This window comes from Acanthaster planci, linkage group LG10 (assembly GCF_054643075.1).
Source record: "Acanthaster planci isolate LZ-2023a linkage group LG10, COTS_SCS, whole genome shotgun sequence".
NCBI classification, from domain to species: Eukaryota; Metazoa; Echinodermata; class Asteroidea; order Valvatida; family Acanthasteridae; genus Acanthaster; species Acanthaster planci.
In genome coordinates, this window is record NC_141786.1 from 733,278 (window position 1) to 757,447 (window position 24,170).

The following is a 24,170-nucleotide window of genomic DNA, read 5'->3' on the forward strand; positions in this document are numbered from 1 at the left end:
TAACATTTTGATTTGTCGTTCGATTAAGCTGATTTTTTTTAAATCCTCACTTTATATATATGCTTCAAGACTGCAGAGTCCTTTAACGTTGCTATAAACAGCTAGTGAGTTTGGAGCCTTGACGGACAGGTACTCCACTCTAGCCCATGCATTCCTATGCGAACCATGACCCAACCATGTAAACGAGCTCTCTGTGTCTGTTCTTGTGCCGCCCTGACAGTTACAATCCCAGCCCTTTTTGCCTCTGGCGTCTTTGTTGAAGGGCTATTCTATGGGTGGTAAATCATGTCTGGAGCTTGACTGGGGGGAGGGGGCTTATGTGGCAAAGTGGGGATCGGCTTATAAGTGTGGTCAAGTGGCTGCAATGTACATGTAGGCCTAGTACCAGCCCCCCCCCCACAAAATCCAAAATATAACATCAAATGTCATGTACGTGTTTCCTGGAACTTGAATAATCCATATAAAGGAATTAAAGGTGTTTTAGGCCTCTCCAAAGGCGGGTGTTTACTTTCTGAGTGGATATATAATCCAGCCATGTGGGTTATACCCGTTTTTCAAAAAAAGATTATTTTACTCTGAGGGTTTAAAGAACTAGAGTGGTTGCCATTACATAAACATTTTCTTTTTAATTAAAGGCATTTTTTATGTTTAAATGTACTCATAATTTCCACCGCCATACCTAACTAGTAATGTAACTAAAGCCTCGGGGATGCATGACCACACCACTAGCAAGAGGAGCCAATAATTTAACGATGAACCTTTCCAAATTTGAGTGCTACAAACACAACCCAATTATTGAATGTACTAGAATATGGAATACCGTGAGTGCAAAAATTCGCTCGGCGTCACTGTTGTCACATTTTAAATCGCTTTTGGAAACAAACATTTTAACTTCTTGAATTAAATTTTGTTGTATTATTTGTATGATATATTGGTAATTCAGCTATTGCATAATATACTGTACAGGAAATTTTACCTCTTTGTAATATTTTAAGACGATTTTATTCTGATTTGTATTCCTAATGCTTTTTAAAATTATTCTTTTTACTTATTTGTCGTTTGTCCTTATTATTTTAATCCTTGTGAGGTTTGATTTGTCCTATCCTTGTTTACTTGTGTACTGTACTTGTAGTTCTCTATTTTCCCTCTTTTATTTATTTTAAATAATTTCATCATTAGACAATTGGGTACATTGTATCTTTGATGTTAATAATCCTGCTTTTATTTATTTGAACTTAATTTGAACTTTATTTGAACTCCCAGGGCCCCACTGACGACCGCAATAATATGTGAAGGGTCTCCTGTTAAATCAAAGATAACAATAATTTGTCCCACGGGTTATTTACAACATCATGAGCTAAATCAGTGCTCCAAGAGCTCATGCCCAAAGTGCGTCCGAGGACAATCGGAAACAGCAATAAGTGTGAGTGAGAGATCTAGCTTCGCCATTCTATCTCTGTTTCCTCAATGAGAAGCAAAAAGCCACCCGTACTACGGAAGCTTACTTAGGATAACACTGGAAAAATATTGGCCTGCTATTCGCCCGGGCAGATACGTACTTCGCCCAGGCTGATTGGTTTTTCGCCTAGGTGGATTAGTACTTTGCCCTAGCGGATTAGTTATTTAGCCCAGGCGGAGTTAGAGATCGCCCAGTCGAAATACTAATCCGCCCGGCAATTTTTTATTCATTTATGTCCTAAGTACGCTTCCGCACGGTATTGTTGTGATAAATGAGTTTGTAGTAAGTAATAGAGCGTGAAACTTGATCCTGGTGGTGTGCTGCCAAAATTGCTGATAATAAAATTTAAAAAAATCTAATTTGCAAATATTTTTAGTTCATTTACGTCTTCAAAAAGTACCTCCGAACTGGTTTTTTGGAAATGTTAAAGAGTATATTTATTTATTTATAAAACTCAGAACCGGCCTTACTTGAAAGAGAAATATCTCGCAAAAGACTGAACTCTCACTTCTGGTAATGTAAGGTTCATGGCGACTATTGCAATTTGGTGTTCTTGTTTGCATATGAAAAGTTAAAGATATTATTTCATGATGGTCACCAGGTAAATAAAATAATAATGCATGTAGAAGATCAAAACAAATGTTAACAATTTTACAGTTTAGTAAAAAAATCAACTCAGTGGAATGACCTGCGTGTACGAATTCTTTAGTCTTATGTAATCTTTGCTGAAACAAATTAGAGCCAGCTCAACTAAATTTTTATTCATCGACCATCGGAAGGTGACCTTCCCGACGTTAGCTATTCTCTTTCTAACGCAAGTACATTTAGCGAAATAAATATGCATGAATAAGGAGGCTTAGAAAACAATACATTACGTGTATTTAAATGAAGCAAGATATGGGATGGAGAGCACCCCATACACACATTTACATAAGTGTGTATTTGCCTGCAACTTTTTTAGAAGACCACCCATATGTTTTGTCCACAGTTGTCAATCGGGGACCCTCTGTCAATCGTCTGCTATTGTTCAAGGTCCCCAATTGAATACAGAAACAAACTCACACACACCACACAAACCTTTGTGTTGGTCAATGTTTGATCAGATCTCAGGAATTCTTTACAGACATCTGCGTGGGGGTGTGTTAGGTAACAATATTCTAGGGTGTGTTTGGGATTGGACATATACAGGGGTACCCCTTCGTCCAATATCTTGCTAAGTAAGTGGAAGGTCAAGCGTGAATTGGTTATTCATGGATCTTCTGATGACATTGTTACTTGAGAAACACAAATTCTGACAAAACCGTTTTTACTTTGCACAGTTACAGTTTATACGTCAGAGTCACGCACTGTTGATAGTTCAGGAGTGGTAAAGAGTTATGATTTCCTAAATGAAAGGTAATGCCAGATATTACAGACACAAAAGTGTGTTTAAGCCTGCCCCAGAATCAGGTACAAATTATTGGATAATTTCTAACTTCAAATAATAGTAGAACATCTGCTACAAGAATTGAATTAATTTTTTTAAGTGTAGCAATTTGGCAGAGACACGAATGATGCAAGTGTCATCTCAGAAACTGGGAATCTAGTTGTGTAATAGCCGCTGTGTTGTTATTGTTGTTGCTGCTGTTGTTGTTTGTTGTTGTTGTCGTTGCTGTCGTTGTCGTGTTGTCGTTGTTGTCGTTGTTGTCGTTGTTGTTGTTCTAAAGCAGCAATGTAGCAATGAGAGGAATCATATGCAAAACTGCACCCAATAATCTAAAGTAATTTACAGCCGTAATTTAATACAACCAAATGGCTATATTATAGAAAGCGTGTTGTTGACCATTTCTGATAGATAGGAGGTCTTTCGTAAGGCAGACGATTTAACTCTCAAAATGATACCAAAATGCTTGTCCACGGAAAGCTTTGCCTATAATTGCCTGTCACGCATGGGTAATAAATGATAGCTTCAATTACCGAGAAAATAAATGTCATGCCAGCCTATAGTATCATGCTGTATTGGTAAAATTATATTGCGGTGCAGGCATTGAAAACTTTACACCCAATGAGCAGAAACTGCTTATTTACTCCACTTTTGCATGGAATCAATTTTTGATGTTATGGAAACTTTAATGGTTTTAAACAAAGAAACAGCATCACTGACTATGCACAAATTCAATCACTTATTTAGCTACTGCAAGATTATTAATTAAGATTGAAATTAAGTGTGTTTCTATCACTATAATAAAATAATATTCCCAATGTTATTATTGGTTTATTATCTCAATGCCCAGTTTGAAATAGAGACTATTTGTAGATTTCATGGTATCAACTCAGGCTACTGGAATTCGGTCAGAAACGGGAATTCGTTAAAAAGAGTGGATGTATAATATTTCTGGGTATATTGATATACTTTATACTGAGACATCTTTAATCATCACTGGTGCTAAAAGTCTTCAAAATACGTGTACTTTTATAAAGTATTCGGGTTTATAACAGGAACATGTATAAACACAAATCCAAAAGGAAATAAAAGTAACGCATAGGTTATTTGACCGGTTTCATTATAGCAACAATTATTCGGTGCATAAACAAACTACTTTTTTATGCAAAGCTAGAACTTCAATCTTCATTCAAGTTGATTGAGCAATTAGTCGTAATTTCAGTTTTATACTACCGTTGACGAATTGGACGTGTTCGTAGTCTACAGGAATTTTCCTGTTTGAGTGAATAGTTAGTCCAAACTGGTGCCAACAATTTACTACAAATCATGAAAATATCCCACAAATTACCCCACAAAAATCTGAAGGAGAGGTGGTGTAAAACGAGGGAAACAGACAGTAGGTCTAGCTTACGTAAGCCTGCAAGGACAAGTTTATGCGACACCCAATCATTTGTTCCCCTAGTGCTATCGTGTTTTGTAGAGTAGGGCTAAACTTGTAAATCAACTTTAACACTCTGGCCTAGCTAGATTTTTAAGCTCAAATATACGTTGTAGTGCAGACGATCTGTCTGTGACAAACACCAATAATCCGCACTAGTATCTCCATATTTTCGCGGGTCGTTGTTGCTTTCCTGCTTCGCCTTTGCCGCGCTCTATATGTTGGCTGTTGCCCTTGGAGACGACAAAACAATCCCCGATAGGTCGTTGTTGCCATGGCTCTGAAAAGCAACGTTTAATAACATGATGATTACCTGTCAGCTTCCACGCAGCTGTATGTTTACTGCTAAGTTACAAATGCACAAGGTCGTGTTTTGTAATGAGCTTGTGATAGCACAAACCAGCATGATTTGATTTCTAGTAGATTTACATTTGAAACTGCCGAATTATCGTAATCTGTTGAATAACTTTTTATTTTTCGCTGAGTTTAGCCATGGAGGAAGGACATTTTTCCTCCGAGGTTCAGCTTAAATTTCTTGTAACCCTCGGGCTACCAGTGTGTTTCAAAAACTGCCAAGTCCCATTAACCTACTACTATAGGTTTGTAGCTCTATGCTACTACCAACCACTGCAGAGTACGGACTGTTGAAAGATCAGTATCCCCTAGGGGCGCATATGGTTGCTTTCAGAGACTGGATCTCATTGCTTACAGACATGTGCTGACTGGGTTATTGCTGTTCTTCCAGAGCAGCATAATAAAATGTAGTTAGAAAGGGGACCTGAAGGATGTATTGGCAGCCATAAAACAGCCGTACAGGTTCATTTGTGCTTGGAAATTACCTGGTAGTTACAAATTACCTCCTTCCTACACAGTGTTATACCGTGGCCGTTCGTGGGGCTTCAATGCATAAAATAGTACATTTCTAAGGCCAAGGGTATACATAATGTTACTGCCGTGCCAAACTCAAATGATTCCATTTTTTTTGCGTCGTTTAGAGTTATTCGCTTAGGCAAATTGAATTGGGCACTACAAGCCCTTTAGCTTGACGGTGTAGGCCACACTGTCATTATTACGCTGCACTGTCGTCGTTTAAAATGAAAGTGGCTGGACGCTCCGTTAAGTTTGACGTTTGGCACAATTACCAAGCTATTGCCCTGCTATAGCCTCACTCATTTGAATTAAGCTCGGCACGGCAGTGGAACGGTGCTTAGTCTTGGCGTGATACTAATATGAGGGATCATGCATCTAAGGCAACTGGGTTTGGCTTAGGGGGCGGGGCGAGGTGTTATCAGAGGGTGTTAACTCGCACTTGCAGGGCCAATAATGTTCTTACTTTTTCATTTTGGCGACAAAATGAAATGAATTCCAACATTTCAATCATAATGATATGCCTGTTCAAGGTATCCTCAACAGGTCCTGAAGCTAGAACTCTCATATTGTAACACTTTGGAATAAAAAGGCCGCAATTTGAAAACAATCATCAACACACAAAATGACCGTCCACTTCTTTGATGGTCACATAAGGGCTTTTATACTTTAAGGCCATACCTAACGGGACAGGTTGTGGCTAAGTTACAACTGAATGCGATTAATATTCTAAAAAGGGTTCTGAAAAAAACAAGCAAAACAAACTAAAAAGCAGTAAAAACATTAAAAGCAGTAAACAGCAGTAAACGGGAAAGGGGGATAGCCCATGCTTATCCCACGTAGGTCAGATATGGGATTTCCCATATCAGGATCTACATGGGATGACCCATTTGGGTCTCATATGGGTCAATCGCGGGAAACCCCATACGAAATTCCACATGGGTCGACCCATATAGGTGTCGTACAGGAAAAAACATGGGCACACCCACATAAGAATTACGTGGGCCAGCCCATGTCGATATCATACAGGGGAAACGTGGGCACATCCAAATGGAATATACCCGGGCGATCCGCATGGGTATTATATGGGACCAACATGGGCACATCCACATGGAAAATACCTGGACCGATGCACATGGGTAGTATATGGGACAAAATATTGGAAAACCCCTATGGGAACTACGTGGGCTGTCCCATGTGGGAATCGTATGGAATTAACCTCGCCACACTCACATGGGAGCTACCTGGGCCGATCAACAGGGGTAACATATGGGGAAACACGGGCACACCCACACGGGAGCCACTTGGGCTAGCCCGTCTGGGAATGATATGGAACATACCTGGGCATACTCACATGGGAACTACATGGGCTGATCGACCTTTGTAGTAAAAGAGAACATGCAAGCATGCCCATATGGGAAATTCGTGGGCGGGCCATATGGGTATCGTATGAAACAAACCTAGGCACACCCAACTGGGGACATCCCAGGCTGATCCACATGGGTATACATGGACCAATCCTGGGCGCACCCACATGGGAACTACTTGGGCTGGCCCATATGTGTATCAGATGGGACAAACCTGGGCACTCTTGCATGGGAATTACCTGGGTCTATCCATATGGTTATCATATGGGAAAAACACGGGCACGCCCACATGGGAACTACGTGGGCTGCCCATATGGATATCAGGTGGGACAAACCTGGGCACAGCTGCATGGGGATTACCTTGTCTTACCCACATGGTTGTCTTATGGGAAAAACATGGGCACTCGTACATGGGAACTACATGGGCCAGCCAATATGAGTATCATAAATGGGAGAAGCCAGAGACGAAGATGAAAAACAGATATGAACCACCCTCTCTCCCAGTCGTTTACCTTCAATATTTGCAATGTCTGTCCCTTGAATGTCTGGTCGTTTCTCAGGAAGATCTACCGGTTCATTTTGAGCTGTGAAAAGGCAACACAGACCGAATGTCTCAGTAAACTTGGCGACTATATACATGGATCAGTGGCAAGTTGTGTTAGTTAATTAAAGAGAAGTACAGGGTCTTTAGATGGGAATTATGGTAAAGTATGAAGAACTGAAAAAACTCAGGGTTTTTAAACAGATTTTGGACAAATGATGACAACATGATGAATAAAATATGAACGAGAAAAGGATTCCATACTTTCATGTTTGGAGCTTCCCTCCCAGTACCTAACGGATGTTTTGTTATACGCCCCAGAAGGCACATCTGTGACAGGTCACAGGAAACAAAAGGTAGACATTCAGTTTTCTGCTGTCTTAAATAACTGCATGATATCAAAGTGCACTGCTAATCTGATCAAGGGTATGCCTCAGCATGGGTCCCACTCCTACCGATCATACACTCACAGCTATGCTCGTGAAGCACAGGCAATGGTTCAAACACAGATTGTGAAAGTGCCTGGGCTCTGATTCTCCAAACTCTATATTTGTATTTACTCGGCATAATCTTTCCATCGGGGTTTGTTTTTGTTTTTGTTTTGGTTTTTGTTTTGTTTTGTTTTGTTTTCTCATACTTTCACCTGAACTAGGGGTAGACATAGCTTCGGGAGTCCAGTATGGTCTGGTCTCGCTGTCATTACTCTTTACAATGGAGTAGTCAGACGTCACATACTCAAACATTTCAAAGTCATCTGACGAACAAGACAAACGATACGGTTGAAATGGATCACACCATCCGTTTAACATTAACCACAGCAGCATGTTTTAACATTTAGTGATTTTTGGAACATCCTTTCAGCATCACATCAGTCAATGGTTGTTCTGCTATATCTCTTTCTTAAAGTCTTCTTAAATTTTGTTTAATTTGAATGTCTCCAAATTTAATCGAATGTGTCGGTGGGTTACTGCACAGGAATTCTAACGACACGCGTAAAACTCGATGGGTTGCTCTATCGGTTTCTGTCGGTGGAACGTGCCGGATAACATCACCTTTGTCTGGAGGAAGGTATCCATGTGTTTCTGCAAGTTTCCGGGAAGTTCTCAGAAAAAAAATGAAATACTGTTTATACACTGTATAAGTCAACAATTAACAAATAAATCAACAATTGCAGCCACAGGTTTTACCACCGATGATGGGACTATATAGAGGTCCCTGCATTATGGTTTGGACTGTGGCCGGGCATGGTATATTGATATTACCACAAGATATCGCTGATATGTGATATTCAGTGACGGGGGTAATATACGTTAACACCCTTCCAGGTGACTGTAATTAAGACAGAGTTATGACATCAAGACTTAACAGTGCAGAGAGTCTCCTTTGTCACAAGAGACTGAACCTTGTGTGTTAAGTTCATGTCAGTAGGCCCTTATGTCAACTTGTCCAAACTCGGGAAAATAATATGTTTTACAATTAAGCTTAACGATAACTTTCTTGTTTCATTACTTCGCTTATCTCTCACTGACAGTAGCTGCTTGATGGGGTTAAGCATGGTCGATACTGGACCGTCACATCTCGATTTGTGGCTATTTGGTCTGCTTACAGTAGGCAGATCGACTTCCCCGGGTGTGTCTGAATAAGACATTAACAATCAAAATCGATGTCTCACATATGTTCAGCATTTAAATTTTATTTTCTTTGTTTGATGGACCTTGTGTTGGTCATTGTGGTTTCGGTTTGGGTTGATTTACGGTGATTTACCTGACGTCAAGATGTGCCTAAAAACTTCTCAAAAGATGTGTTTTATCAAGCCTCTCACAGAAGGAAATCCAGCAACAGGTCAACGGCAAATACAATGCAATGACTCTGGACAGAAACGCTCCTGATTCACATGTGGTGAACGGACGACTGAATGGAGTTTACCACAACAGTTTCGTGAGTTTATATAGGCATGTAAATCTCGAACTCAATTTCAGCTTTGGTTTGTCGATTACTTATAGCTCTGTCAGCAAAATAAAAAACCAATATATACCTTGGTTTTCTGTGATGTGAATATGCTGCGTGTCTGTGCCCAGTTTGTGTTTTGGGGTATCCATGCGTCTCATCGTAACTCCGTCGGACACGTTTTCGAAACCGTCTTGTTTGCAAGACCTCTCCGAAACTGCCAAAGAAGATTGGAGAAACCGTGGTAAAAACTTGATTGGTTTCATAAGCTGCATAAAGAACAGTTTAAACAACGTGAGGTTGTGGTCAGGATCAGATCAGCCTTACTAGTGTTTTTTCGCTTGCATTTAGTACCAATGTTCCATAGGCACAACCCCTGTCGCGGTTAATAAACTACATTGCACAGATTTCACGCAGAGCTTTAGTTGGAGCATTTGGTTTTGTTTTGATGCCAAGATTTGAATAATAGGCCAAAGCTATATGGTTTCGTAGGCACTCATTTTGTCGTATACCCAACAGCACATAGTGCTTATATTGTGTCCACTGAATTATTTGGCCATTACCAATGTGACATCGTGGGTCTGATCAGCAAATCGATTGGAAAATGTCAAGCGACATATCTTTGTTATTCCTCTGCTACAGTGTATCGAAGCAGTGGGATTAGTGGTTTAGATTTGTATTTTCCGATAAAACGGTCAGGGTCTGAAGCCATGCAGTTGATTACACGACCCACCTACATTTTGTGCATTTTATTTTCCCCTCAAATACAAAGCGATGCCCAATCTTCACAGTATAAATTAACATAAAATATCATCATCGATAAAACTTCATGTAATAAAAATTGTTTAAAAAATGCTACGTTTTGCCAAAACTGACTTTTAATTAAATAATAAACATTATTTGTATTTCAAGTCAAATATGAACAGGTAACAATCATTTTTACAAACTTGCACATTTCTCTAAAAGCATATTCTAATATTGTTATCATTAAAACCCCCAAAATCTGGTCTCCCGTTTGAGGAGAGGCAAAGATTCAATTAAATTCACTGTTGCCTTTTCAATGCTCCTCATCCGAAAAAGATGTCCAGTCTCCAAAATATCTAGTGACTGAGAAGGGAAGGATTCAGGAGCCTAATAACTTGAAAATACTAATATACGTACAGAGTGTTTCTTTCAACGTCTTCTCCCGGTTACCAGACGATGACGTTAGGGAGGTTACCTTGGATGACCTCTTTGATTTCATTAGCTTGAACTTATTCCGTACCTATTGAGCAAAACGGTAGTTTGTTAGGTTGAATATAATAATAGATTTATTCAACATTCCTAAGCGTCCGGTGCAGTGTACGTCCGACTGCAGACCGGTATCCTCTTCCTTCGGTAAAATGATTCTTTTTACGTGTATTACATATAAGTGGTACTTAAAGTTGTCAATCAGCAAACAGTTATTGAAGGACATTATAAATTCTAAGTAAAATGACTTAAAACTGCATCAGTAGAGGTGGAAAGCATTGTTGTCCTTTGTCCAAATGCACGCGCGCGTCAAGCTGAGGAATGTGCGTGTGAGTGCGATGCCACCGTAGTTACGGCGTCAAATTTGATAAGTCTATGGGCGTCGAGCTGGACCAAGAGAGAGTACTTTCTCGGAGGTGCCTTTCGTCCAGACTGGTTCCTGTCCTGCATGCACGTAGTCTCCAACCGTCTTATAGACGACCTTCGAACGTACGGACCGGTAACAGGTAAGGAATCTGGAAGAACGCTGCCGAGTGTATGTGAAATATGATGCCCGCTCATTGTATATTTTGCGTTTTCTCCTTCGTTACCGAAAAAAACTTCACCATAAATTCTTCATTTATCTAATGATTTGAAATAAATCGCCGTAACATGATTTACCGACGACAATCTTTGCAAATATATTACTTTAATGTGATCGACAGAGGCATAGGACCTAAATAGATACTTGTTTTATTTGCTTATCGCTGCAAAGTAAATGGTCTGACACAAATGTAAATATTCAGCATGAATTGCTGGGCTAATCGCGCACGTTAAACCGCAGCTAGCTATCGGTCCCTACATATCGACCCTTTCGTTGGTTCACGAAGGAATATGAAATGCACGCGTTATGGGCACGTCGCTACCAGCAAAATGAGTGCCTCTGCTCAAGGCAGATAAAGAAAATTTAAAAAGATGTTCTTCGCGTCATTAGATAACAGGTATTATCCATGATGGATGCTGATAGATATGCCTTAATCTCAGACCTGTTTAACAGCTACCTTGTTACTATTTTCCTAACTGGTATGTAATATTTCACATTCCAATTCCTCCTTCATGGATTACAATATGACGGACCAAAATCCCCGACTCTTTTTTTTTTTTTTTTGCTGTTACCATACAAAAAATAGGTGAAGTTGTGAGTAACTTGGTTGATAAAAAATTGTGGTTTTGATTAAATCAATTCTTTGATGTCAAAAGAGTTTTTTCAGCAACGCTTGGACCGCTTACTCAAATTGTTAACCTATCTCTTTTATAGGGTATTATTCCTGAAGACATAAAGATCACCAAAGCTATACCAATTTATAAAAGTGGAGACTGCAGCCTGATGATTAAATATCGGCCCATTTCTATTCTTTCGTCCTTTTCTAAAATTATAGAGAAACTGGTCTACTCCCATATCACTAACTTTCGTATAAGCATAATATACTTTCTAATTTTCAGTTGGAGTTCATGCAAAGCAATTTACGACACATGTTGTATTTCACTTGATAAACTCACCACTGCAGTTGATAATTCCTAACATACTTTAGATAGTTTCCTAGAATTTTCGAAAGCTTGCGATACTGATGGGTCTCTATTTCTGGACCTAATATACATTAACAATTTTGTTAAGGTTATCAATCATTCTCTCATTTATACCTTTTGCCGATGACCTAGTCTGTTTTACAGTCACAAAGACATAGACATTCAATCAATACTGTGAATCAGGAGTTTATGTCTGTTTCTAACTGGATTAGATCCAACAAGCTCTCATTGAACATAAAAAAGACTAATTGTTTGTTATTTAATAATATTCAGAGTAACTTGCATAGAGATATTTTTATTGATTCTGGGAAGTTAATGTTACTTATTGCACTAAATTTCTAGGATTTACTAAGCTAATGAACTTATCCCGGATGCCCCATGTTGACTCTTTATGTAATCTAGTAGCTAGAAATATTGATAAATTGGCTTAAAGCCCTTTTCCACTGCACATCTTATTCTCCCTGTACAACACCTAATTTTCCCATATCTGATTTACAGTATTTTTACATGGGGGAGTGCTTCACTGTGATCATGCTCATACGAATCCATTCTTCACTAAATTTAGAATCGTGAAATTAAGTGACATTTACACTTTCCAACTTAGTATGTTTATGTATTTGTTGTCTTGCAATGAACTTCCTACCTGTATCACATCCATATTCTCTAGAAATCAGGCTTCCCATTCTCACTCCAAGCTTCTCATTTTCATATTCCCCTCACTCGAACAAATCTCTCTCTTAAAATAGTTAGATATCAAGGCCCAAAAACTACGGAATTCCCTCAATTTATCCTTCAGAGGTCAAACAGCTCCAGTATTTTCAAAACCGATATTTAAAAAACAGTTTATACATGGGTATTTAATAAGTTGCAGTGACTACAAAAAGTGGAGGGGATTTTACTGATAGTACAACAAAAAACAATGAAAGAAGGAAGCTTAGAAACCAGCAGTGAAGGATGGAAAAGAAATCAAACATAAATAGGCCTATAATTTGAAACCAATCAAATCACGACGGATATGGAAAACATAAGATCACTGAATTGATGAGTGAGGAATGGAATGAAGAGTGGAATAAAATGTGAAAAACACTGATAGCTATGAAATATTGGAGGTGGGTAGGAGACACATTATTGGAAACACAGGTGAAGCTGAGGTATTTGCTATGCAGAGATAAGGGAGCCTTAAATAGATCTGTTAAAGTAAAGTAATATCATAAAACATTGGTTTCGGTGATAGGGCAAAGGATTCTAAGGCCATGGGTTCATTTTAAGTACCTAGCAGTGACTTTTCCAACGGAGGGACATATTGCGATTTTTTAAGGATATACAAATGCACAAATGTTTTTTAAAAGTGCCACAGCACCTCGTTGGTCTTTGCACAAAGGGGACGGACTTTCTATATAAATGGAGTGAGACTTTTCGAGAAAATTGCACTTGAAGTTGGTCTCTTTTTCTAACACATATTTTCCCAGTATTTAGCATTCCTTTGACTTACGTTATGCAACTGCATGAAAAAGGGGATCTTAAATGAAACAAAACTGCCAACTAATATTCATATACGTCAATTGACATTGAAATTGCCTTGCAGTCCAAACGCTAGAATTCATGCGACTTTTGTCTATTCTTGTAAAAACTTTTACATTTGTATACATTTCTACAGTAAAATTCGCCTTTTCGTGGAAACGTCGAAACGAGTTTGCCCATGAAAAAGGCCTTTATTGTTGTATCTGTTAATGAAAGAAAAAATCCCTCTTTTTAAAAGCGCAACGTGCGTTTTCGTTGAAATTCGCCCCGGGTAGATCATTGTGGTTTGGCTGTTTTCAGTAGATTTGGGGAAACAATGATTGCACAAGTTGTAGGTATCGCATAGCCTATTTCATTTTGCCCCAAATATACAGAAATATGAAAAAGAAAAACATGAGTTGGGCCCCTGGTGTCTCTTCGTGAAAACAGTGACGACTTAATGAATAAGGATTCTTTTACATCAATAAAAACTGGGACCTTCATTTCCATTACTCAAACCATAGATATGCCTCTACCATCAAGTTAGGTTGCAATATCATAGTGCCATAAATAATATGTCTTACCTCTTCATCAAAGAGACACTGTGTGACAAACAAGAACATCCCCTGTGGAAACCAAGCAATATGAGTATAAAACATGTAATATCATTCAGGCAGTCATATGCACGATTCCAGATTACAGTAGATCCAAAGATGGTCTCAGTTCATGGACTTTAAAAACGTGTGGTTTGAGAGTAACTTTTATGTCAAGCTATAAACAGCAGTTTATGCTAAAATAATTTTGCTGGCGCTCTTTCAAGCCATTCAAACATAGGAATTATATATTTCTTCCCAATGATAAACCTTTCTCTTCATGTCCAACGTCCTGATGGTATTTAAACTGAATAGAGTTTAAGTCCCACCTGAAGTGAGTTGCAGATCACGAAAACGTATGCAAAGAAAGTCGTGTTTGGGCTTGAATACAACAGACCACTCAGCCATGGTAGCCCAAGTAAAGGCTCCAAGATCAGGACAAGACGGAGACCTGCCCTGTAAGTGACAAAATAATAATGTAATGGGCATATGAAGCCCAGCAATTATATTAGGATGGACTCACAAGGACCTAAATATTCATACTCTTTGCGTTCCTCCTGCAGTCAAGCTAAAATGTACGGAGATCTATGAAGATCATGTTTGTTCGTTCGTTTTTATCATGTTAATGACTCCTTTCTTTTAAAATAATTTAGGATAAATTGATAAAATTACAAGTTATGTGAGTGAACAGATCAATCTATCCACTCAGACTAATACAAGTTGGATAAACTAAACCATATTCAAGGTATTCAGATCTGTGAAACGTATGGAGCAATTTTTCACTTTATACTAAGTAAAGTGAACATCTCCCTTGTAGACTTTGATGTCACAAAGAGGCAACTTTACAGGGTTTCTTACTTCATTTTCTGAGCCTCCGATTTCTTCTTGTTAGCTTGCAGGGACAGAAATATGTAGATTAGACGGGTCAGGATTGTTGTGTTCACCTTGGGACGAAGTAAAGTAAATGTCCTTTTAAAGTGAGTTGTTTTTGCTGATAGATGTGGGCGCTTTTATTTATTTTAGCATTGTTTTAAAGAACAACTTTAATGTGGATAGAGTTGTGCCAAATTTTCTAAACGCGTTAGCAAATCCTTTTGTCCCATACTGTCTCCGTATACCATTATGAGTTGTGTTATGTTGACTTAAGCAGCAGTGACATATTAATTCATTGATGGGCAGCAAATTTTCATTTATCGTAATATGCACTTACAATGATGATGACGATAACTGGTGCTAAGAATGCCCAGACAAAGCCACTGTCGAAGGACAACCAGCACCTATTGTATATGAGGCAAATAGTTAAAGTTTTCAAATATTTCAGGATAAATGTACAAATTCGGGTCCTTGGGTTCCACAGGAGATCGGGTACAACATGAAATATTTGTATGGGCCTCAATTTGGGCCAAGAGAGAGGGCTATTTTCTTAGCAACGGAGACTCCTGTTGTTGGAACTTAACTTAGCTGGTTCACGAATGACAAAGAAACGCAAAAATCACTATCACAACACTTCCGACGAGCACGGCTCTTTCCAACAGATGAGAGGGTGCTTCAGCTCGAGGCGGATAAGTGATATCGTTTCGATTTAGAGATTCCAAGGGTTGGATTTTCTTCCATAAACGCTTTTTTGCAACTTTACATACTTCATTATATCGAAACCATTACATGGTCGTAACCCTTGACATCACTTTTAGGGTTAAATGTTTGGCGAAGAGCGCCTTTCCAACATTTGAAATTGTCAGCGTTTTCAGGACCCTAAGAGCAGCGTCACTAAGGGACGACAAAATTCATAATACGTGACGTGTCACCACAAAATGAGCCGAAGATCAATTTTTTCAAAAATTGAGATATTGGTATTTTTTTCTATTTTAGCAGAAAGGTAGCTTTCCAATGGTATGCACAGGCAACACTTAAGGTACAAGGATATATGGGAACAATGTGGCATTCTTCTAGCAGCTTTGTGTCTTTATTTCCAACATTGTATTAACTATTCTAACCACGCACAAATGATGTTGTCATCAAAATTGCTGAAAAAATAAATTTTCAATATATGATTCTGCGAAATATTTGAAATTAAATAGGAGACGGATTACTCTTTCCAAATATTATACAACGCAAAAATTGACCTCCACTTCATAGGGTCGTATGACTAAAAATTAGGAATTGCTATAAATTTCAAGCAAACAGCAAAAGCATTTACTGAGAAGTAAAAGCATTAAGAATAAGCAATTGCTTGAATTTGTAGGGATAAAATGTTTCTTTTACTGTTCAGCATATGCTTGTACAAATAGTAGCAAATGCTTTGTGTTTGTGGCTGACTTCTTAGCCGAACGGTTTTGCACAATGGGGCTTCCATTGTCTGCACGTACAGACGCACCCAGTGCACCACGATGCTGTATCTTGAGACCTCAGCATGGCAGATAAGCACAATGGCAGTAATTTTGATCGCAAAAAAATTTGATGAAGAAAATCCCTTTGCCACTCTCAAATCAGTACAACTGCCTGCATCTGGCTTCTTTAAATTCCCTCCTAAAGGCATACAGCTTTTCCTTCCGAATTACATTCATGAATGCTGCCATTTTGAACATTAGTAAATGCTTCTCGTTTTCAAGCTTGCCCTGACCCGGTCTTGAAAAATGTCAAATAAATACTCCAATTATGTAGAGCTTACTCATTTTTATTCATACAAAATGTAGCAACTGCTTATTGTCAAGCACAAGCTTAAAGAGTAAAAAGTAAATAATTTTACTTTTTAGCAATTACACTAAAGTAAAAGCATTTGCTTCATTATTATTCATACAAACACGACTAAATGCTTCAAAAACGGTAGTAAAAGCAAATGCTACTTTGTATTCATACGGCCCATTGTGACTCTGAACCCTCAAAATAGGAAAGAGCGGGATGTGACACTACTTTCGTTTGGCCGTGACTTGTCACATTCTTTTCTTTTCAAGTTTTACAGCAATATCTGCTCACTGGGAACCTCTCTGCAAATTGTAGCCAATTGGTTTATTGGTTTATTGAAATTAGAACAAAGAAAATGTGCCCAATTTCAACGTTGTGTGCAAAAATCACACAAGTCAATATGATTTTTTCTGTCCAGGGTGACATAACAGTTTTGCTTGCTGGTATGTAAAAGCAAAAAGAGCACCACGAAACCATTTGAAATAGAAAACAAATTTTACTTCCCTCCAAGATGCGTTGTATTGAATAAATGCTAAGACATAATAATAATAATAATAACTTTCATAATTTTGATAAATTTCATTGTAACTGAGATTGTTCCAAAAAGGAAACTGGTTCTTACCCCTGAACCCTGCTATTATATCCCTCAAACTTCGATGCTATTGACATCAGTACAACGGAGGCAGGAACTCCTACGAACAGTAAATAAAGGTTTTGTTTTCAATGGGTGTACAAGTGGGTAGCATCATTCTTGTGAATCGGCAAATGTATTTTTTCTTCAACAGGTATAATTACGCTGACAATAGTCTGTAGAATAATGATGAACGGGATAATATTCCTGATAGAGTGATATAGGCGAGTATGAAAGGGACACCACTTCAAAGCAATTGCATACAACTGCATTTCCAAGACCGACACGATGTGCTGTGAACTCAAAGCACTGTGTTTAAAATTTAAATCCAGTGAACACCCTTCCTAGATGTAAAAAAAAATCCTGGATAGACAATTCAAAATGCAACGTGAGTTGACGATATTCCATGGCTTTTCTTCCTAGGGAAACATTTGCTGAGAAAAATAGGGGCATTTTCCCACTTTTATGAGAGCTAGGGACGGTTTACCCAATTTAGTGAGTCTCCAAAATAGTATATCCTCCTTACCCCAGCCAACTGCAAACCATGCCGGTAAACGGATCCTCCACGGGAATGTGGGTGTGGATTTAATCAGAAGAAACACGCCCTCTAAAGCCATCCAGGTGAAAGCGGCCAAGAAAAAGAAATGTAGCAACACAGCAACCACCGCACAGCCGGCCTGAAATCGAAACGATTTTTCATTCTACAGGAATAATTAAAAACTGAGGATTATTTTACAACGGTTATTAATGCGTTTTCAAAAGCATTTAATAACTTACCTTGTTTTCGGTGTCAATAAACAAGAAAACTGTATGTCCAACCAACAGTGCAAACGCCAGGTTAGCGTGGATAATAATCCGCAGACTTTTCAATCTTCAAAGAGACAATTTTTAATATTTTTTTTTAATAATTAATTTGGTCATGGTTTCTGAGATAATCCCACGCTAAAGGGTCTCTATTGTCAGCTTTCCTTAGAACATTCCTCCTTTGCCAGCATGATTGTAATTCACAGTAATTATAATAGAGGGAAGAAAAACTAAAGATCCCTCAAACTGGGATTCGAGGGTGCTTGTTTCGAAGTGCATAAGGATAAAGATAAGGTCAAATTAAACTGCGTGTAAAGACTGGAGCATTGTTTTTGGAAGAGAAACTGCCAGTCGTTCAGATAGATGTAACTTTCTGGTCACCCTCAGTAAGTGTCATTTACTAGATGCTATGCAAAATAGTGCATCTCCAAAAATTTACAACGAGTTGGCCATTCACAACGCGTGACATCTGTCGACCCTTTCCAAATGCGATGCGCATTGGGTCGACGGATTTCGCGAATTGTGGTTGGCCAACGCGTTGCGAACACTTGGAGGCGCATTTTTGTGAATCGCCCATATTTTGTGTCGTGTAGTAACGTTTGTAATAACTGCTATATTTGTATCAAACATCATCCTTGACCTTTTAAAATACAGTTTATTACAGTTCATGCACATCGAATCATGTGGCGCTTCAAAACTCACCGACAGAGGGCGTAGATTAACAGCGTAAGAATAAGGCAAGTGATAGAAATACTCAACCCGATCTTTGTCAATATTGTCAAAATCCTGTCATCCACGTCCACCTGTTTGAAATGATAAACGAAGTTGAAGAGTTAAAACTGGAGAACTGCTAGTCAGGTTGGTGCGTTGTTTTTGTTCTTGTCCATTTATGACTTGGTTCGACACTGCTTTGGCTATTTACTGCATGTCGCTTGAATTTGTAATGTAGGGAGGGGAGTTTGAGGTAGCAAGTTTCAAAAGATATCTGACCAGAACATTTGATAGGACTATGTTTTAATTATTTTGGATCTATTAGTTGACCATACGACCGGCTATAACACACTGCTATGAAAGCAGCTGCTCTCCCCTGTACAAACAGCGTATATGTTGCAGGCAGAGGCAGCCATATTTTGGACAAAGCTAACCTCACCTCTGAAGTCTGCATCAATATGGCAAAACTTGTGAGATGATTACAGCTACATTGCACGGTGTCACTACTCTTGATGTTAGTGTTGCAGCCATGTGTGGACCAATAGCTTGAAAGAAAACAAGGCCAAAGAGCTAATGATAAGATCTATCCTGGAAAACGAAAACTCATACCGATTAGGTAGTCAGACTTCCAATCCCGCTCAGTCAACACTGCAATTGGTTTTAAATGGGTTCTTTAATCTGTGGGATAAACTATGAAATTATCACGCGACTCCCTTTTCTTTTAATATTTGTCTGACCATGTCGCCAATAATAATCTCTCTGTTTCTTCAAAGTCCGATACTGCAGTGCCAGTACACTTCTTGGCAGCCTTTGTTTTGTTGTTTTGTCAAGATAGACGAAAAATGATGGCCCAGTGTGCGGTCTGACACAGTAGCGACGAACATTCACTCGTCCAAAGTTAATGTCTGCGACTGGGACCACAAAACAAGTACTGATCGCTTTGTTGAAGTTAGGGCGCTATTTAACCAAACAGCATGCGAAGGATGTTGGTTACCACGCAAAAACACTAACATCCACGAGAAACAATAGCTCCCTGCCTCCCTACTGGCATACTAATACAGACAGTCTTTTTCATTTTCCCGCCCCTTGGGGTCTTATGACAGATCGATTGCGCCCACTAAATCACGTGACCTATAGTGGATGTCACTCCCATAGCCAATTGTATTTTGAGTGCTGTTTACAAACAATAAATCTAATTTACGGTAAAGCACCATGCACGGCAGAAGCATGAGTAAGGTACCTACTGTCGGCTGTGTTTTCGCTAAATGGAACGCATGAAAAAGTTTGGTTTTGGTAGATGTTGTGTTTGTTGGTATTTAAATTAATACCCACTATAGGTCACTATACACTCAGCGGGCGCAGTCTACCTCAGCAATGTCTAATGATGTGATTTCAAAGACTGTTACTTCACTTACCCCAATTCCTCTCTAAAGCAGCACAGGGGTTTTTCCTTGCTGGGGTCATACTGAAGAGGAAATGTCGGATGATTGGTTCATAACAGAAACATTTTAATCAAGTACAAAGGAAGGGAAAGAAAAAACGACGGATTAAACAGAATTGCAGTGAAATTTATATTAAATGAATCAGTGCATGCAGAGGGGTTTGCATTTGGAGAGACAGCCGTACAAGAACTGGTCATTAATCCATGAAATAACAAGAACTGTTGTAGATGGGTTGATCTAACTTGGATTACACCTAAAGGAGTATAAACGAGCAGTACGTTCGACCTTTAAGTACACTGCAAAACCTTATGATGGAAAAAGGGTTAACTTACTGGATCAACAGGAAATGTGAGCAGGACGGGCTCATCCGGAAAGTCAGTCAAAGGCTCGCCCTGTTTAGTTTGAACCTTCACCTCAAGAATGTCACTTCCGAACTTAGTTACTCTTGCACCTGAGAGAGATTCCTTCAATTTGGGCAGTGATGGGTCTCTGGGAAAGACCCTCAGATGCACGCCACCTATGAAAAGAAAATGTGTGGCATATTTTCCGGTAATAAAAGACCTAACAGAAGACTGTAAATTATCAACATAAACCTAAATATTAACAGTGGATATTAAAATCAAAACCAAGGATTTTGTTAAATGAAGCAAAATTAAGAGGCTGCACAGACGTGAAAATCTTGCCTCCTGACTTTACTTGAAGCGTCGGGGGAGTGTCACGCTTGGTTTATTTATTTAATTTTTTTTTGAGGGCGGGTTCAAAATACAAATACTAGAATTGTTAATTTCAGTCATAAGTACTAAGGTCATAAGGCACTTGATGACAATTTTCTATTCGATAGAGAGTTTTATTAAAGTTCCATGTGCATGTATTCTGACAATGAGAATTTGTTTGAAATGTTCTGGAATAGCATCTTCGCAATAGCTGATTCACCTTCTATGTCGTACGTTCTTGGAATATCCACGGTGTATTTTAATGAATTGTGCTTTGCTGAAGCTTGGTGGTATCTGTGTCTATCCTCACAAAGCCCTAAAAGAAAAGATGAAGGTTTCTGATTTATTAAGCCATTTTGTGAAGGGTCATTATTGCAAGAGCTTATCGATTAATGTCTGTAATGTTTATGAAGACCAAGAGGAAAGCAAATGATTAATAAAGGAATATGGATTTTAGGCGGAAAACTACAGTTTCTGATAAGAGGAAATTATGCGATATGTACACTCAGTGCAACAAGATCGCAAAGCAACTTGCCGAATGTGTTCTTTATAATTGTGCATTTTTGTCTGGACCTATATTTCTATGCACAGGTACAAGACAATGCATCTCAAGTACTGCAGATTCCAAGCTTGTCTGTATACCTTGTAATGGAATACTTTCAGAAAGAACGCGATATGCAGAAGAATTTGCGAAACAGCCAAGATTTCCGTTCTCGAAATCAAACGTGCTAAAGTTCGAGATTAGAAGCTCCAGTGGCCCTTCCAAAGTTTCATTCTCTAAGGTGCTACCAACGTCACGATGCGATGGGTGAATATTCCACTGGATTGACACGTTGTATGGACAGTTTGCGAAGCTGCAGTTGTAAAAAGCCTCGGTGGAACAGTTTGCACAGATCGTGTCGTTCAAGCAAAAGATGGTCAGGTTGATTTTCTGGCAGTCTGGAGTAGAAAAATATAACTATTCTTTAGGAATTGAAGCATGAACCCTCTAACGGTATAAACCCTTTTTTGCATGATCAGTTTTTGTAGTTTGATCAATAAGTGATCTTCAAAGGAATAATTCACATTGAAAGTAGAATAGGGTTAAAAAAGACTAGCACAATTTGACTTTTGCTACGGAAAAATGAAAAGGTCACATAAATATGCATAAGAATTCTTTTTTGGGATTTGCACTACCCGTGAAAATGTATGAAGATAAAGGGATAACAACTTTTGCACAGATTGTCCTTTGTAAGGGAAATCTTTTGAAAAGAAATATATGAATTTGTGGCACCGTTTGACCTTTTCTATGAGGAAGGTTGCACAACATGATGCAATTTGATGATAAATCAAATTAATATTTAGTTAATCATTAAATATTAATTTAATATTAATAATTAAATCCGTCGGCGCCGGTTAATAATAATCTTCACAACAAAGGACTGAGCTCGACGCCGGGTACCGGTAATGGGGATAGTCTTTCAGACAAAAGGCTGCAGGCGGCGCTGTGTGGTGGCTGGTGTGTACTCCGGAGTGAGCTTCGGTCTGACTTAATCCTTGGACACCGTAACCGAGATAGGGCGGGCAGATACATTCTAACGGTCTTGCGTTCGGCTTACTATGGTTACGGAGATAATGTGATCGATACAGGAAGAAAGCCCTGCTGACCTTGGTTGTATTTCTTAATCATTCTTTTGAACTAGTGTTTTACGGCCCGGTAACCTGTAAATGTATACGGTTTTTACAAATTCAAACAGCGGAACGTTACTCTTGATCTTTATTGAGGAGCAAATGTAAAACAGGCACATCATTTTGTAAAATTATGTATTCTCGTGGGCGGCATGACGTCAGTTCGCATTTTTCACACGTAGCAAAAGGGGTAAACTTACCATTCCTTCTGTGGAATAACGTGCAGGGGTTTCCCGACCCGAGAATTTCTACTTGATAGTCATACGGGCCAGTAAAAAAGCAAACCAAATTCAGTAGACTTCACTTACTGGTTCCAGCACTGTTTATATTTACCTTTTTCATCATTGCTCATGTTACATCATTACATCATCATTACGAATTACTGCAGGAGTGATTACCAGAAATTTGTTAAATTTTACATCAGAGGCACTACATGTACTGATTTCCTTTTGGAACCATATGTCTCCTTTCCGTCTTTTAGCTAAAACAGTCCGTCAATTTATCAGAATGCTTAGGCATAACCCTATCCGCCCCTAGCTGAAGTGCACCCTCAATCAGTGAGAAGAAAGACAAGCGGGTTCTTGCACGCACCTGCGTGTACGCGAAGACCATACACGCAGGATTAAATTAGTTAGGTGTATACCCAGCGTGCTCTGCGTCAAAGGCGCATATACTTGCGCACCTCATGGCGCGCCTATGTGGCGAGTACCTAAAAAATACACCCTCGTTTGTTCCGCTCGGAGCAGATTCAAGGCTCTGCTGACTTCCATGTCTTTATCAAGTTTTTCTCTGAGATCGTCCAGAATGTCCTTGTGGGTTTCATTATCCATCAAATGTAGGACATTTCACAGAAACCCCTTAGAGTTGCTTGCTTGACCGCCCAGCTAGAGGGTCTTTCTGTTTGCCTTTTTCCTGGCTTGATCTTCACCCATGCTGAAGAGGAATCGAAAATGATTGAAGTTGACGATGATTTGGAATCTGTTGAGGAGGTTGATGACGAAACCTCAGATGAAGATAAAAAATAGTAGTTCAGTATTGGAAGACAATGTCGCCTACACAAAACTGGTTGGCTGAAGCCAGAGAAACAAATAGGGAGATGTGGGATGAAAAATGTGACAAGTATGTCGACAAAGGTATGGACAGCTGGGACCTTCATGGATCCCCTATATCCCCGGTCCTAGCTAACATCTTCATGGAAGAACTTGAAACGTCGACTCTCCTCACCGCTGACTTCAAACCCCGATTTCAGGTTACCGATTGGTAACTAAGCTCAAGCCCAATTGGTGAGCCCAAGATACACAAGAAGGAAACCCCAATACGCCCCATCGTCGTTTCTAGAGGAGGGCCCACCTACAACACTGCAAGACACCTGGCCAAGATCCTTCGCCCTCTAGTTGATAACACTTAGCATCATATCAAGAAGTCAGATGAATTTTCATTCATCATCCAAGACCTCCGGCTGCAGCCAGGCGACATCACGGTCAGCTTTGATGTCGTGTCACTCTTCACCTGCGTTCCCACCTCCGACGCAACCACTATAGCAAGTGACCGACTCCAGGCCGACACCAGCCACAAGGACCGCACCGAC

At 39.2% G+C, this 24,170-nt stretch overlaps 1 protein-coding gene across 4 annotated transcripts in view; it reads right to left on the reverse strand.

Annotated features, from left to right (window-relative positions):
* Positions 1-1,271: 1,271 nt before the first annotated feature.
* Positions 1,272-24,170, reverse strand: part of LOC110988944 (adhesion G protein-coupled receptor E3-like) — a 36,990-nt gene continuing 14,091 nt past the window's right edge. The window contains exons 3-22 of one of the 4 annotated variants that reach the window (XM_087142781.1): positions 21,557-21,853; positions 21,135-21,230; positions 20,534-20,718; positions 20,175-20,224; positions 19,199-19,304; positions 18,808-18,851; positions 18,022-18,115; positions 17,771-17,921; positions 17,236-17,305; positions 15,142-15,208; positions 14,790-14,875; positions 14,261-14,387; positions 13,923-13,964; positions 10,204-10,306; positions 9,131-9,259; positions 8,605-8,730; positions 7,739-7,849; positions 7,360-7,425; positions 7,067-7,138; positions 1,272-4,600 (exon numbers count right to left, since the gene is read on the reverse strand). In XM_087142781.1, the coding sequence (XP_086998907.1) occupies positions 4,476-4,600; positions 7,067-7,138; positions 7,360-7,425; positions 7,739-7,849; positions 8,605-8,730; positions 9,131-9,259; positions 10,204-10,306; positions 13,923-13,964; positions 14,261-14,387; positions 14,790-14,875; positions 15,142-15,208; positions 17,236-17,305; positions 17,771-17,921; positions 18,022-18,115; positions 18,808-18,851; positions 19,199-19,304; positions 20,175-20,224; positions 20,534-20,718; positions 21,135-21,230; positions 21,557-21,853 (2,147 nt within the window). In that variant the 3' untranslated portion in view covers positions 1,272-4,475. Of the gene's footprint in view, positions 4,601-7,066; positions 7,139-7,359; positions 7,426-7,738; positions 7,850-8,604; positions 8,731-9,130; positions 9,260-10,203; positions 10,307-13,922; positions 13,965-14,260; positions 14,388-14,789; positions 14,876-15,141; positions 15,209-17,235; positions 17,306-17,770; positions 17,922-18,021; positions 18,116-18,750; positions 18,852-19,198; positions 19,305-20,174; positions 20,225-20,533; positions 20,719-21,134; positions 21,231-21,556; positions 21,854-24,170 lie in introns of all 4 variants that reach the window. The other 3 variants (XM_022252941.2, XM_022252942.2, XM_022252944.2) reach the window with 3 other exon arrangements.